Source organism: Diadema antillarum, unplaced genomic scaffold, assembly GCF_040938485.1.
Source record: "Diadema antillarum isolate AM-2024a unplaced genomic scaffold, OU_Dant_1.0 seq00000649_RagTag, whole genome shotgun sequence".
In the NCBI taxonomy this organism is placed as follows: Eukaryota; Metazoa; Echinodermata; class Echinoidea; order Diadematoida; family Diadematidae; genus Diadema; species Diadema antillarum.
In genome coordinates, this window is record NW_027271563.1 from 206,980 (window position 1) to 219,090 (window position 12,111).

The following is a 12,111-nucleotide window of genomic DNA, read 5'->3' on the forward strand; positions in this document are numbered from 1 at the left end:
AGAAGGACAAAATCAATGGCATGAATTACCCTGAATCAATGTAGATTTCTTAGAAGAAGGTATTTGTCAAATTTTAACTTTCTGTTTAACTTTTTTCTTATATTAGCCAAAATACTTTTATATTGCAATCATTAAAGGTCCTTTTTACCTGTGGGAGCAATGATTTAAAAATGTTCAAGATATCATATTTCATGCATATGCGTAGGTCTGTTGTACCACAAAAATCCTACCATATAAAATGTTTCCAATAAAGCCTAAAATATTAGGAGATATCAGTATTTTTCTAGGTAGAAGGTAATTGTAGACGGTTTAGACTGCGAAATTTTATTATAACTATTGTTCACATTTTTTACATTTAACAATACTTATTATCGATTTTACTGATTCATATTTCTACAGTGGTTGTTTCTATCCCTAACTCACATTTTAGAACTATTTGAAAGCACTAATGCTGGGTTTTTGTTTCATCTGCAAATGGTAAATTATGCCTTTGTTATAGTGGATATTGCCCACTCCCTTTCCTTTAATCTTACTGCTCAAAATGTGCTAATAACTGATTTGTCGACTGTTTCAAATGTTTAATCTACTGTTAAATGTTCAATTGTGTTTTTGTTTTTTCATTTCAATGAAGTTTGGGACTTATCGTGGATAGGTCTTTAACCTGTTCAACCCCTTTCCTTCTGTTGACAACCCTCGATGAGAAAAAAACAACAACAACGAACGCACAACAAAACAAGACAATACACCTCCCCTTCTCATAATAATAAATACGCACACAAATGTGCGAACTCACTTAAAAACAACCACAGTAAACCATGAAAAATTAACTCCACTAAATAAGTTTATTTCTCTTGATCTATTTATGAAAAACAAAAACATAAATTCATCTTTACACGTTCATTCGTAAAATTCAATAAGTGACGTTTACTTCATATTGTATTTTGGCAAACTCTATATTCAGTGTTGTTTGAATAACAATACATGAATGTTTATTGATGAAAACCTGTATGTGACATTGACTTCCTTTTATCATTTTGACAAACATTATCCGTGCTGTGGGTAAGTGGAATGATTTTCATAGGGAAATCTCGTACAAGGTAATGTGTCATACCAAATCAATTCAGATCGCATTGCCGGTTACAAAGTAATAACAACTGCATCAATTTGATCTGCTGTTTCAAATACAAACGATCTTTTACATATACAGGTGGAAATTTCACCTTTGGTTTATTGGATTTATGAAAATAGAACCAAAACGAAAATATGGTAAAATGTTGGACATCTTGGATTCAGTGAATAGAAAAGGCTGATCTGCTTTGTTGACGACAATCTCTTTTGATGAAATACGGCAGGCCCTACAGATTTAGGTAGCATTGCTGGTAAGATATACATTAAAGACGAAATCTATCCCAAAAATTAAAAAAAAAAATCTTCAAAGAAAGGGAAAAATATTCCTTCCAGAATGCTACAAAAATAACGAAATTCAGACAAGAAAATTTTATGGAATATTTGACATTTTAGAATTTGACATTTTTTTTTCGGAAAATATTTCTTGACCAGTCCTTGTGAATATTCAATTGAGCAAATTGACCATGTCATGCTCTCACAATTTCTTATTCATTTCACAGGCAGAAATTACAAATCTCATATTTCAGCTGTATCAGTCCTTACCAGCCAGGAAGAGTTAGAATATACCTTCGTTCAAATACCATCATGATTTTTTTTTTGTTAAAGTGATGAGATGATATCCCCTTAAAAACTTGTGTTGTTAATTTGTGTTTCTTGTAATGTTAAAGATTTGTAACACCAATGATTTTAACTGTGAAGGGGACGCAAGTCATCGTGTAGAATCCCCCCCCCCCCCCAAAAAAAAAAAAAAAACTCCAACAAAAACAAAAACAAAACAAAACATTAAGAACTTGTGTAAATCTCCACATGGAGCAAAACGAATGCATTCAATAATTGACAACCTTAATCCTTCTCTCCAATCCATAATATCTGGGATACCCTAATCGAAGGCGATGATTCATAACAATGGAATATCCGATCCTTTTCCGATTCCAAACATTGGGTCATTACGATGCACATTTTTGTGTGACGGAAGTGAACTCTCACCCAGATACATCACCTCACTTTTTGAAATCGAATTTGCAGTAATGCGATGGAACAGTATTGCTCGAAAAATGCATGAAATTTTTCGGAGATATCCCTGACAAGATAATGCTTGAATATCTGAACATAGTTTTACGTCGTTAAACCAGAAAACACGAAAATTCCAGGCTCTCTCTCTCAATCTGACGAAAAGCTTCATAGGCAGGAATTTTCCGTTCCCTCATTGGAATCTCTATGCAGTTATAGATGGGACGATGTCAATTTAATATAGGAATAAAGTCGACTATATTTTTCTGTTTACTTTCCGTCTACAACCAAACTTACACATATCATATTGTTTACTCGACATGAAAACCTTGAAGCACTAAAAATGTAATCCTTTTCGGTACACTAAGGACTGATTTTTCTTCCTCCCACTATATGTAGTCTCTATGTGTCCATCATTGCACTGGATGATAACTTGCAGAAGACGCGCTTATGCCAACGCGAGATGTGTCCTAATATTCCCGATCTCAGTTTCAGAACACGAGCTTCATACATATGGAAGCATGTTGCTTGGTACAGGATTCAAGACTTCAAATAAGAAGCATCGTCACTAATTAGTGAACTGCATACGAAACACGTTAAGATAACCTTTTCTTCGTTAATTCGATAATTTGTGACAGAGGAACAAAATGAGACGGAAATGAACTTTGACCTCACGCCAGTAGAAGGTGGCATAATGTGACTCCTATTTATATGCAACGAACACGCAGTTCATCCCAGAGTGCTGCAGAGAGTAAGGTACACATATAGGATTACCTTTGTAAAAAAATTGAGGTTGGTATCACTAAATATTGCTGCTAAATCTTCAGATTTTACACGACATGTAGCCAAAGTTTAGTCGGGAGTTAGAAGACTGAAAAGCTTTCAGGAACATCGGTCTACCTACGGGCACCTAGGATGGAGTGAAGGAATTTTTGTTTTTATCATAATCGCCTTGCAATCATCATCTCAGATAAAGGAGACATTAAGAGACCAGGAAGACGACTACCATCCAGACAGGATATTTGTGTAAGAAATAAACTGGACTTGATCACTGTTTAGAACTCAAAGTTTTTCGTCATGCTTTAACGTTACGAGATGCTGTCCGTAAGTTACGCATGAATACCGGGTGTGATTTCATTATTATGGTTAAGCAAAGTAGACAGCAGCTGCTCAGTAAATACAATAACCCTGAGCGATTTAGTGCAAGCGTCCTTATCAAAGAGTCGTTGATATGAAATTAATCTCTGGGAAACTGGAAACAATGAAATATCTAATATTTTTATGCCTTTATTGTGGTCAATCTCCACGCAGTACCGTTGAATGATTTGTTTTCAGTAATATTTGACAGGTTCGTAACCTTTTTCTATGATATCTTGTTCTGTTCGTACAAGCAAGCAAGTAAATACTACTATTCTACTCTATAGTTGTAAAAGATGAAAAACCAACGTGTTTGAGCTTACAAAAACACATAAACTCTGTCTTGATAGTCATGTTAACAAAGGACAAATATCACCATATATTCAACACAGAGCAAAAAGAAGATAATGTTGTCGTATCAGCGTACTCTCTAAAGCTACCTAGCGACGCCGGTAAATCTTTTCATTTAAGACTTTTAGACTTTCAAAAAGTGTGACAGAAAGATGATATCATCTATTTTGTAATTCTTACACCTCAAGTCGGGTAAAGACTAATGGGAATCATGTAACAGAATAAATCTATTCAAAATGAGGAGGGGTTTTCCTGCCCTAGAATCTCATAGGTTTACGTGTAAGCCATGTCTCAATTCAAAATCCTAACACTACTCATTCTGTGGAACTGCACAGCATTATAGCAGGATAATTTTATCTATTTTCTGAATGAAGGCGATATTGCCGATGCCTTTCAATGATATCACCGCGAACTTTCAGGACGAATTGGACACACACCTTCAGTAATTTCAATCATACTGATGGACTTTTTATCAATCTAAATGAAAATAATTCATCGATGACATACCTCATTACGTTTGAGACACGTTTCCTCAACAGCATTGACCTGTGAGAGTTTAGCGCATTGCACAAAATGTTGACCTCTGACTTTCGTCTTCATTTAAATTTGACATTTTGTCTGTTTTTAGATATCGACGACGGAAGTGAAAATATTCCCTCAATATGTTCCTATGTTAAATAATCCCTCATAATGATAGAGGAAAATGTAGTAAAACGAAAGCGAGGTTGTAATGTCACATATCAATTTCCGGAGGATAAAGCTGAAACCTTCTGGATGAATATATGATCTTTTTGCCATATCATTTTTTAGCCGAAATAGATAAAACAACTGGGAATTAAAAACAGTGACTGTTCAGATGGCAGCAGTTGCTCATCGGCAAACTTAGGTTTCTATACCTACACATTCCGAGGAAGTCACTGCTCGCGGCCCTGCGATGGTAGAACCGGTGAGTATCAGCGAAAAATGTGGATTCGTTCCTGCTATTCTAAACCCGAACTAACACACAAGCGAGTGGGTAGATCACAGATCTTGTCGCGTTTCTCAGTCCATGAAAGCTCTGATCGTGTGTTTGCATATCTATTGATACTCCATCCATTTCATCAATTCTCGCTACAGAGCACGAGGTATTACAAGCTAAAAGGGTAAGATATTAACTTGTGTTTTTTTTTCTTTCTTTACTTATTGAGGTAATGATGAGATTAAAATAATGTTAATTTTAGTGAAGTTATTTCAACACCTCACATTCTACAGCTTCAGGCTTTCCTTTGTCAGGGTGCATGAAGCTTCTATTTAATCTACTCGGATAATTTAACATATCCAGATTGGCCTGGGCCCACACTTTGACATCAGGTTTCATCGCATCACACTTCATTCCATTAGATGACATTCTTTCCGTTGTTGAGAATTTTTTTTATCCATGTCATCCCAGCCCCACTGTAACGTGGTTTCCTTAAAAGTGTCGTCCATAGCGATGCTATTTAAAGAAAGTAAATTTCAAGATTTGATTTAGCATCCACTGTTTGTTAGTGTGAACCAGTTTTTCTCGATAGATTCATTTTGATATCATTTGTAAAAATTTCAGTAGTCTTGTTGATACGAATATGATTCAAAATTCTAACTATTTCTGGTTACACAATATAAGTAATTCTGAATATAAACATTGTAGAATCATAATTTTGTAGATTTCAGAATGTGAGCCGAGAATGCGTAGAATGCGTCTTGAATTTTGTATAGTATCATAGCAGGTCGTGCATTATATGATGATAACTCACTTTCAGTTCGGTCATAGAATCTGAAATTCTACTCAGTTTCCGCCTGTTTTTCCACATGTTTTAGTGAGACTTGCCGGAGGAGTTGACGAACATGAAGGGCGAGTGGAGATATTGTGTGATGGGGTCTGGGGCACGGCGTGTGGCAACGGTTGGAATATGAACGCAGCTCACGCTGTGTGTAGACAGCTTGGGTACTCGGGGGCTGCATCGGTCCATTCTAATGCCTACTTCGGAGAAGGATCGGGCCCTGTTTGGTTAGACGATGCTTTTCACTGTCCCACGTCAGATAAAAACTCCCTTTCGGAGTGCGGTCGATTGCCGTGGGGATGCGCTGATTTGACCGGTTGTGGACACAGCAAGGACGTAGGCGTACGATGTGATGGAGAACGTGAGTCAATTCTATATATAACATCTTTGCTTGTTTTTATTTATATCAATAGTGTTGTTTTCTTTTTTGGTTTTTGCCAGTTGGAACTTTTTGTACACGTAAGTCTCATCAACTGTGATCATCTGAAATATCACACTGTTAAATCGTAATTGGAGTATTGTCATAAACTATACCCTTTCGCATGTGATATTTTGGTTGTAATCAGTAATACATCAAGTATGATTGATCGATGCCATGTTGATATTTCAGTTCTTGATACTTAAAGTTTATCTAATTTGAACTGCTTCAATTGTCATTGTAATTGGGCTTATTAGGTTATATCTTCATAGAGTGAGAAATTGTTACAGAATTGACAGACCTTTCAATATTTCAATCGTGATTGTTTTCGACCTTCCCACAAGTGACATTAACACTTTATATTAGGGCCTACGTTTACTCTCACACAGGGAGTTTTCCTAACGCAGTTCAGAGGGGTATGTACTCACACTTGAATTACAATGGTTTAAAATAACGCTATCTTTTAACGGATGGATTAATCATGACCAGAACGTCCGCTGATTTTTACCCAATAAAGGGGACGTTCGCCCTAAAAATTAAGTTCGTTTGAATAGAATCATAAGAATGAGAGGAACAGGGTAGTGGAAATTTTACTGTATTCTGATGAAAATTTTACGAAAGTTTGAAGGTGTGACCAGCGAAACATGAATTTACGACCACGTGTAGTAGCATTCTAACTTTGTCCTGTGCACAAAAAACATAAAATCTTTCCCTTTCCCCTTATTTATGACTAGATATGATATACATTTAAATATTATTCATTTACTCATTTATATGATATTATTTCAATGTAGGGATTGTATAAGAAATATAACATTTACACTGATTGCATTAAAGGCGCATGTGCGATAAACGGAAATATCAAAAATTCATATTTTGTAATACTGAGCAGAAAGGGTTTGAGCTCGTGAATGACATCATAAATTACCAGTGTGCGTTTGATTGATCACAACGTCCCCTCCCCCCCCCCCCCTAATTGCAGGAGATGCGGAAGCTGCGGCCGCAATATTTAGGAACGGAGACTTGAGTTATGGAGTTGATCGTTGGACTTACTACGACATACGCAGCGAGTTGACATTCACCCCAACGACAGCCAACAACGGCGATATACTTCAGTGTCATGTGTACGGTGTTGTGCGCTCTGCTACTCTGGAGGTTGTAGGTAAATCTGTCAGATTTGATATCAGCATATATCTATGGTACATCTAGAACATAATATTCCAATGGCAGTAGACCTATCATTACTGCATAGTCATACATTACACACATGCATGTGTATTGTTGATTTCATATTTACATTAACCATTTTTTTTAATCGAACATTACACTTAGAATAGGTTGTGAAGTTTATCTGTTGAAAACTTATAATGTGCGATTACACTTAAATAATTCAACAGGTGGTGTAACACCATCTCCCGTCCGGTCAATCACTCCATGTATCACTCCAAGTCCCGATACACGCCCAGGAGAGAACATCTTATCCATCGATGCTGTAGAGATTAAAGGCGAGGATAACCTGGTTAATCTGGTCATCTCTTGTCACGTGAACTTCACTGATCAGCCGTCCCCGTACCTCCACACCTACACCATCGGGACTGAGAATACAACTCTATCATCATCAAGCAGCGCCTCAGCCATCCTCTCACCACGCCCAAACGCCTGCATCGAACTCACGTGCTCCGCGACGAACGGGATTGGAACGACCTCAGCGACGCGAAGACACTGTCCTCGAGGTAATTAGTGTTGGTCTAACTTGTGAATTATGTAAATGATGCAGCATTCTTTGCTGAGATTTTATCACATAGGTATTTGTTCTTATCAGTCCGTCGTAGTTGGGCGAACTCTTGAAGAGTACACGTTTTCATTCACGCTCTCATCGATGTTAGCATGTGTGAAATCACTAATATTCCATGCTCAGTAAAGTATATCCTTAATTGTTAGATACCTTTCTCAACCATGAGTTCCCATTATCGAAGCCACATGCATAACCACCTAAAATGATACTGACACTGCATACCCTGTTGCCAGTTGCAGCTATACCGTTGGTAAACGGCTGCTCTTGTTTTATCTAACTCGTGCTCGAATATTTTGCAGTCAAAGATAACGTCCTAAAAATTTTGAGCATCTTTTTTTTTTCTTTTTTTCTTTTTTTAAAGATCGTATCTGACTCCCCTTCCGGCCAACAAAGTCAATCACATGAAGTTGCTTCGAACATAATTTCCCATTGGTGACCGGGTACCGGTTTGGACATTGATCAATACATAACAAACAATCATATCTAACAGATAAGCCATCAGAAGGAATCATCAGCGTAGAGTTTGAGACTCTAGAGGATGATGATGACGAACCAAGCCTCATCATTATTTGCCACGTGGATCCAGAAGACCAACCCTTTCCACCAATCAACACGTACCTCATTGCAGTCGACGATAGCATCATTTCCGATTCAGCTTCTCCTACGGTGACGATTGACCCTCAACCCAACACGTGCATCGATGTCGTGTGTACTGGTATAAATGAATACGGAGAGATTGAAGCGACCAAGACATACTGTCCCTCACAGCCAGGTAAATTTAACAACAAAGCATAGTTAACGAACAGTGGAGCATTAGAAAACGGTAATACGAAATGTAAAAGATGTTTTCTTTCTTCGTTTTTGACTCTCTCCCCAAGGTGAAACGAATTATAGTCTTCAGCATCTATTGTTCATGTGATTCCGTAGAAGTTTCACCGTAGTAACCACGTCTGATCAACAGCGGTTCTGCAAACTTCAGAATTTAGATGGGATAGGGATAATATATGTAATAAAGTGAAGTCAGGGTGTTGGCAGTATGACAATGTCGTGTTAGCACTGACAAGAAAAGTAAACGAACGTCCACGCGCTGTGTGAACACAGGATATCCCGACAATCAAAGTCAAAACTGCAGATAAAAGTGAGCGTCTCATTTGCTAGGTGACTAGGTACCGAACTGGTGACGACTCGAGTCTCGCTGGTCGCGGAGACGTCTCCTGGAGATTATAACCTGGTCTCTGGGGGAGTCACGAGAGAATGACACTTGTTCTTTTTTTTTTCGGAGGGCCTTTCCAATCTTCAGCTGGTCTTTAGAGACGTCCCTGCAACGTATCCGCGAAATCTCCTTAGTCACAGTCTGGTCGCTCAGACTAATATTTTGTCCGCGAGGTCTCTGGGATGTCTCCGCGACGTTGTTGAGACCCATGAACCGGAGACGTCGCCAAGACATCTCGCAACTGAGAGGACGTCTCGGAGACCTCGCGATGACCTCACTATGATGGCTCCGCCACGTCCAGGTTAAGAAGTTGTCATCTTATCTGAGACGTCTCGGACGCTTCCTGGAGTCGCCTTATTGGCGAGAGTGCATGCCAATTCTTGGTCTTTAAATAGATTTGCACAAGTCACAGCGAAGTCTGCTCCATTGAGATAGGCCCTAAACTCATGTTTAATGTCACTTTCAGTATTGTTCTTGACTTTTCTAGGAATAGGAGCCTTCAGGTTATTTATGTTTAGTCCTTCTATTTTGTCATCTCTCGATCTCATTGTAGAACCAGTCCCCGAACAACCTGTTGGAAACATCCTGAGAATCGAGACGACAGAAATCAGAGGTGAATGGAACCTGGTAATTCTAATCATCACCTGTCATGTTGACCTCTCTGACCAGCCTTACCCACATCTCCACACATACACCATTACAGCTGATAACGACACCTTGTCCTCCTCCAGCTGTGCCTCAGCGATCCTGTCCCCACTTCCCGATGACTGCATCAATGTCACATGTTCTGCCACCAACGGAGTTGGAGATACGTTGTCATGGATGAAACATTGTCGGACAAAAATACCTCCCGGTTCGTGAAAAAGAAATGACAAATACGATTAAAGTGACATTGTTTTGCTAAATTTTGCTCAATTTTTAGGGAATGTGCATTCCAATTGTGTCTTTTGGTCATCATAGGAAATATAGCAGTGCTTGACAATTTATGTCTTCGGCAGAATCTTGGTTCGTAAGCTTTTTTTTTTCTTTGTGGGCTGTTCCAAGTAATCTGAAGAGAAGTATAGCAGAAAAAAAGAATATAGAATATGACTTTTGCACATACTATCTAGACAGTCTTTTAGCCACATGACTTTGGCACATTTCTAGACAGTCTTTCAGCCTCATACGTGATGATCAGAGTATTATGAAATTAACACGAGTCAACATGCATTTGCATTGATTAGGTCCTTTAAAGAAACAAAAGCTATCATTCCTGAAGCAAGGCATATAGTGCGTATATGAGCCTAAGCGTGATCCCATTCTATGATCGCAGGAAAGTACCCCTGCTTAATCTTGTCTCTTCTTTCCAAGTTGTGTGTCCTTTGGGGATCAGGAATCTCCTAGTTACTTCAGGAAGTACGGAATAAGACGTGTGTGTTCAAGGCTATCTTTTAAGTGTCAAATCTCACTTCTTGAATTATGCAACAGCTTCTGATTTATTCCGTATTTTTCTTCATAGGTATGGTATGCAATTATAACGTTTTCCCTGTTTAAATATAGCGCTTTCATCGGAAAAGACTGAAATCGACGAAAATGTCTTTGCGAAAAATGTGTCCGTGCGTTCTTCGCAGCAAATTATACATATACAGCATTTAAGTTAGAGGTATCTCGTTCTGCAGTAAGAAAAGATAAACAAATTAACAGACAAACAAACAAAACAACTACAACAAACTAAAAACGAGTTTCTAAACACACACAACTGACAGGAGATGAAGGGAAAATAAACGAGGAAGTTTCAAACGCTATTACATTGTCCATTGATGCTTTATTGACAGGGGGTCCCATAGCTAGCCCTCAACAGGGGTTCCTTCAGAAGTCGTCGACCACATACGTTCTTCTCATCGCCATTTTCGTCCTCTCCATCATCACCTGTCTCACTGTCCTCATAAAGAGAAAGATTGTCTACTGATTGAGGTGAGTATAATCATTCATATGGCCAAGAAGTGGCATGTTCTAGCATATTCAATTATTACCTGTTACCACATTATGTAAACACGAAACTCGGTGCTATTGAAATATCGTATATCATATGCTTTCATTTTTTCTCTTCTTTTCTAATGTGTTATGCACTTTACAAGCGTTGTTTATCATCATCATCATTATTGTCAATACAATCATTAATATCATCGTTATCATCATCATAATATTACCATACCAGTGCGCAAGCAGGCCTACTTGGTAAGAAACCCAAGATGAAATCGTTTATGAAAAGAAATGAGAATATCAATTTTCATCGGAAAAAATACACTTGTATGTTTGACATGCTGTGTTCTATGTAAACTTGGTAAACGTATTGAGACAATTATTTTTTATGAACACGCCGAGGTTCACATGTTGCTTTATATATATTCCATCGTTTTTATTCCAATGTTCATCCATGCATAAGAAGCTGATGAATACACTATATCTTTCCTTTTCCTGATTCATTATAATTTCTCATTCCCACTGTGTGTTCTCTGCCATCCTTGTGCTACACTCGAATTTGGCAGAAGTTCTTCTGATAATATGCTTTGACAGTTGCTTCCATTTTCTTTCCTATATACAGTAAGAGTTGGTTTTATATAGAAGACACTGTGCTGTCTACAATACTTGTCCGTCTGTTTGTTTGTTTTTTCATTGACACCTTGTCCTGTCTAAATTTCTTTGGTAACGATTACTAGAACCTTTATGGAAATTCTTTTTGCAGGTATGCAACACTGCGAAGGTCAACATGAGGGAAAGTTTTGGACGTATGACAACAATGTTTCCTCCGATTGAAGAATCATATTTCTGTACTTTGTGTGTAACCTAGTTGTGAAATTATTCATCCACAGTTTCCGAAATAGAGTTATTGCCTAGCAACGATTTCTACGTCATTGGAAGAAATAACTTAGATGCTTTGAAAGCAGCAGTAAACAAGGAAAGAACGTAACACAACAGTTGTTAATCTAATTTATGTAATATAATCAATAAATCTTATACATTTTAGTGATTCCATGTACAATCTCCCTGATAATTATGATATTGTTATGAAACATTTATGATCTCCCGCAGACTTTCAGACAATTGCTGTTTGCTTGCTATTCATACACTCAGTAAGTGGCAAGATTCATACTGTTCTTTATGACTGTTTATCTTACGTGGAAACATCACCTGGGCCCACCTTTTCATTCAAGTTCTGCTAATGTAGACGATCCTCTGCATTTCCAATTCTTTTCTCAAAACCTTATGCGAAGAGTGT

The 12,111-nt window shown here is 37.9% G+C and overlaps 1 protein-coding gene across 1 annotated transcript; it reads left to right on the top strand.

Moving 5' to 3' along the window:
* The first annotated feature begins 4,725 nt into the window (after positions 1-4,725).
* LOC139736469 (uncharacterized) lies at positions 4,726-10,804 on the top strand. Its single transcript, XM_071647219.1, has 7 exons — positions 4,726-4,769; positions 5,464-5,787; positions 6,827-7,006; positions 7,242-7,577; positions 8,130-8,411; positions 9,406-9,705; positions 10,667-10,804. Exons 2-7 carry the CDS (start codon positions 5,556-5,558, stop codon positions 10,798-10,800), a joined length of 1,464 nt encoding a protein of 487 aa, XP_071503320.1. The 5' UTR covers positions 4,726-4,769; positions 5,464-5,555; the 3' UTR covers positions 10,801-10,804.
* Positions 10,805-12,111: the final 1,307 nt, after the last annotated feature.

Excerpts from the sequence above, each read along its gene's own strand:
- LOC139736469 (XM_071647219.1), top strand. The coding sequence starts at position 5,556 with ATGAACGCAGCTCACGCTGTGTGTAGACAGCTTGGGTACTCGGGGGCT. Across the intron at positions 5,788-6,826 it reads CGTACGATGTGATGGAGAAC|GAGATGCGGAAGCTGCGGCC; the intron begins GTGAGTCAATTC and ends CCCTAATTGCAG. Across the intron at positions 9,706-10,666 it reads TCGGACAAAAATACCTCCCG|GGGGTCCCATAGCTAGCCCT; the intron begins GTTCGTGAAAAA and ends CTTTATTGACAG.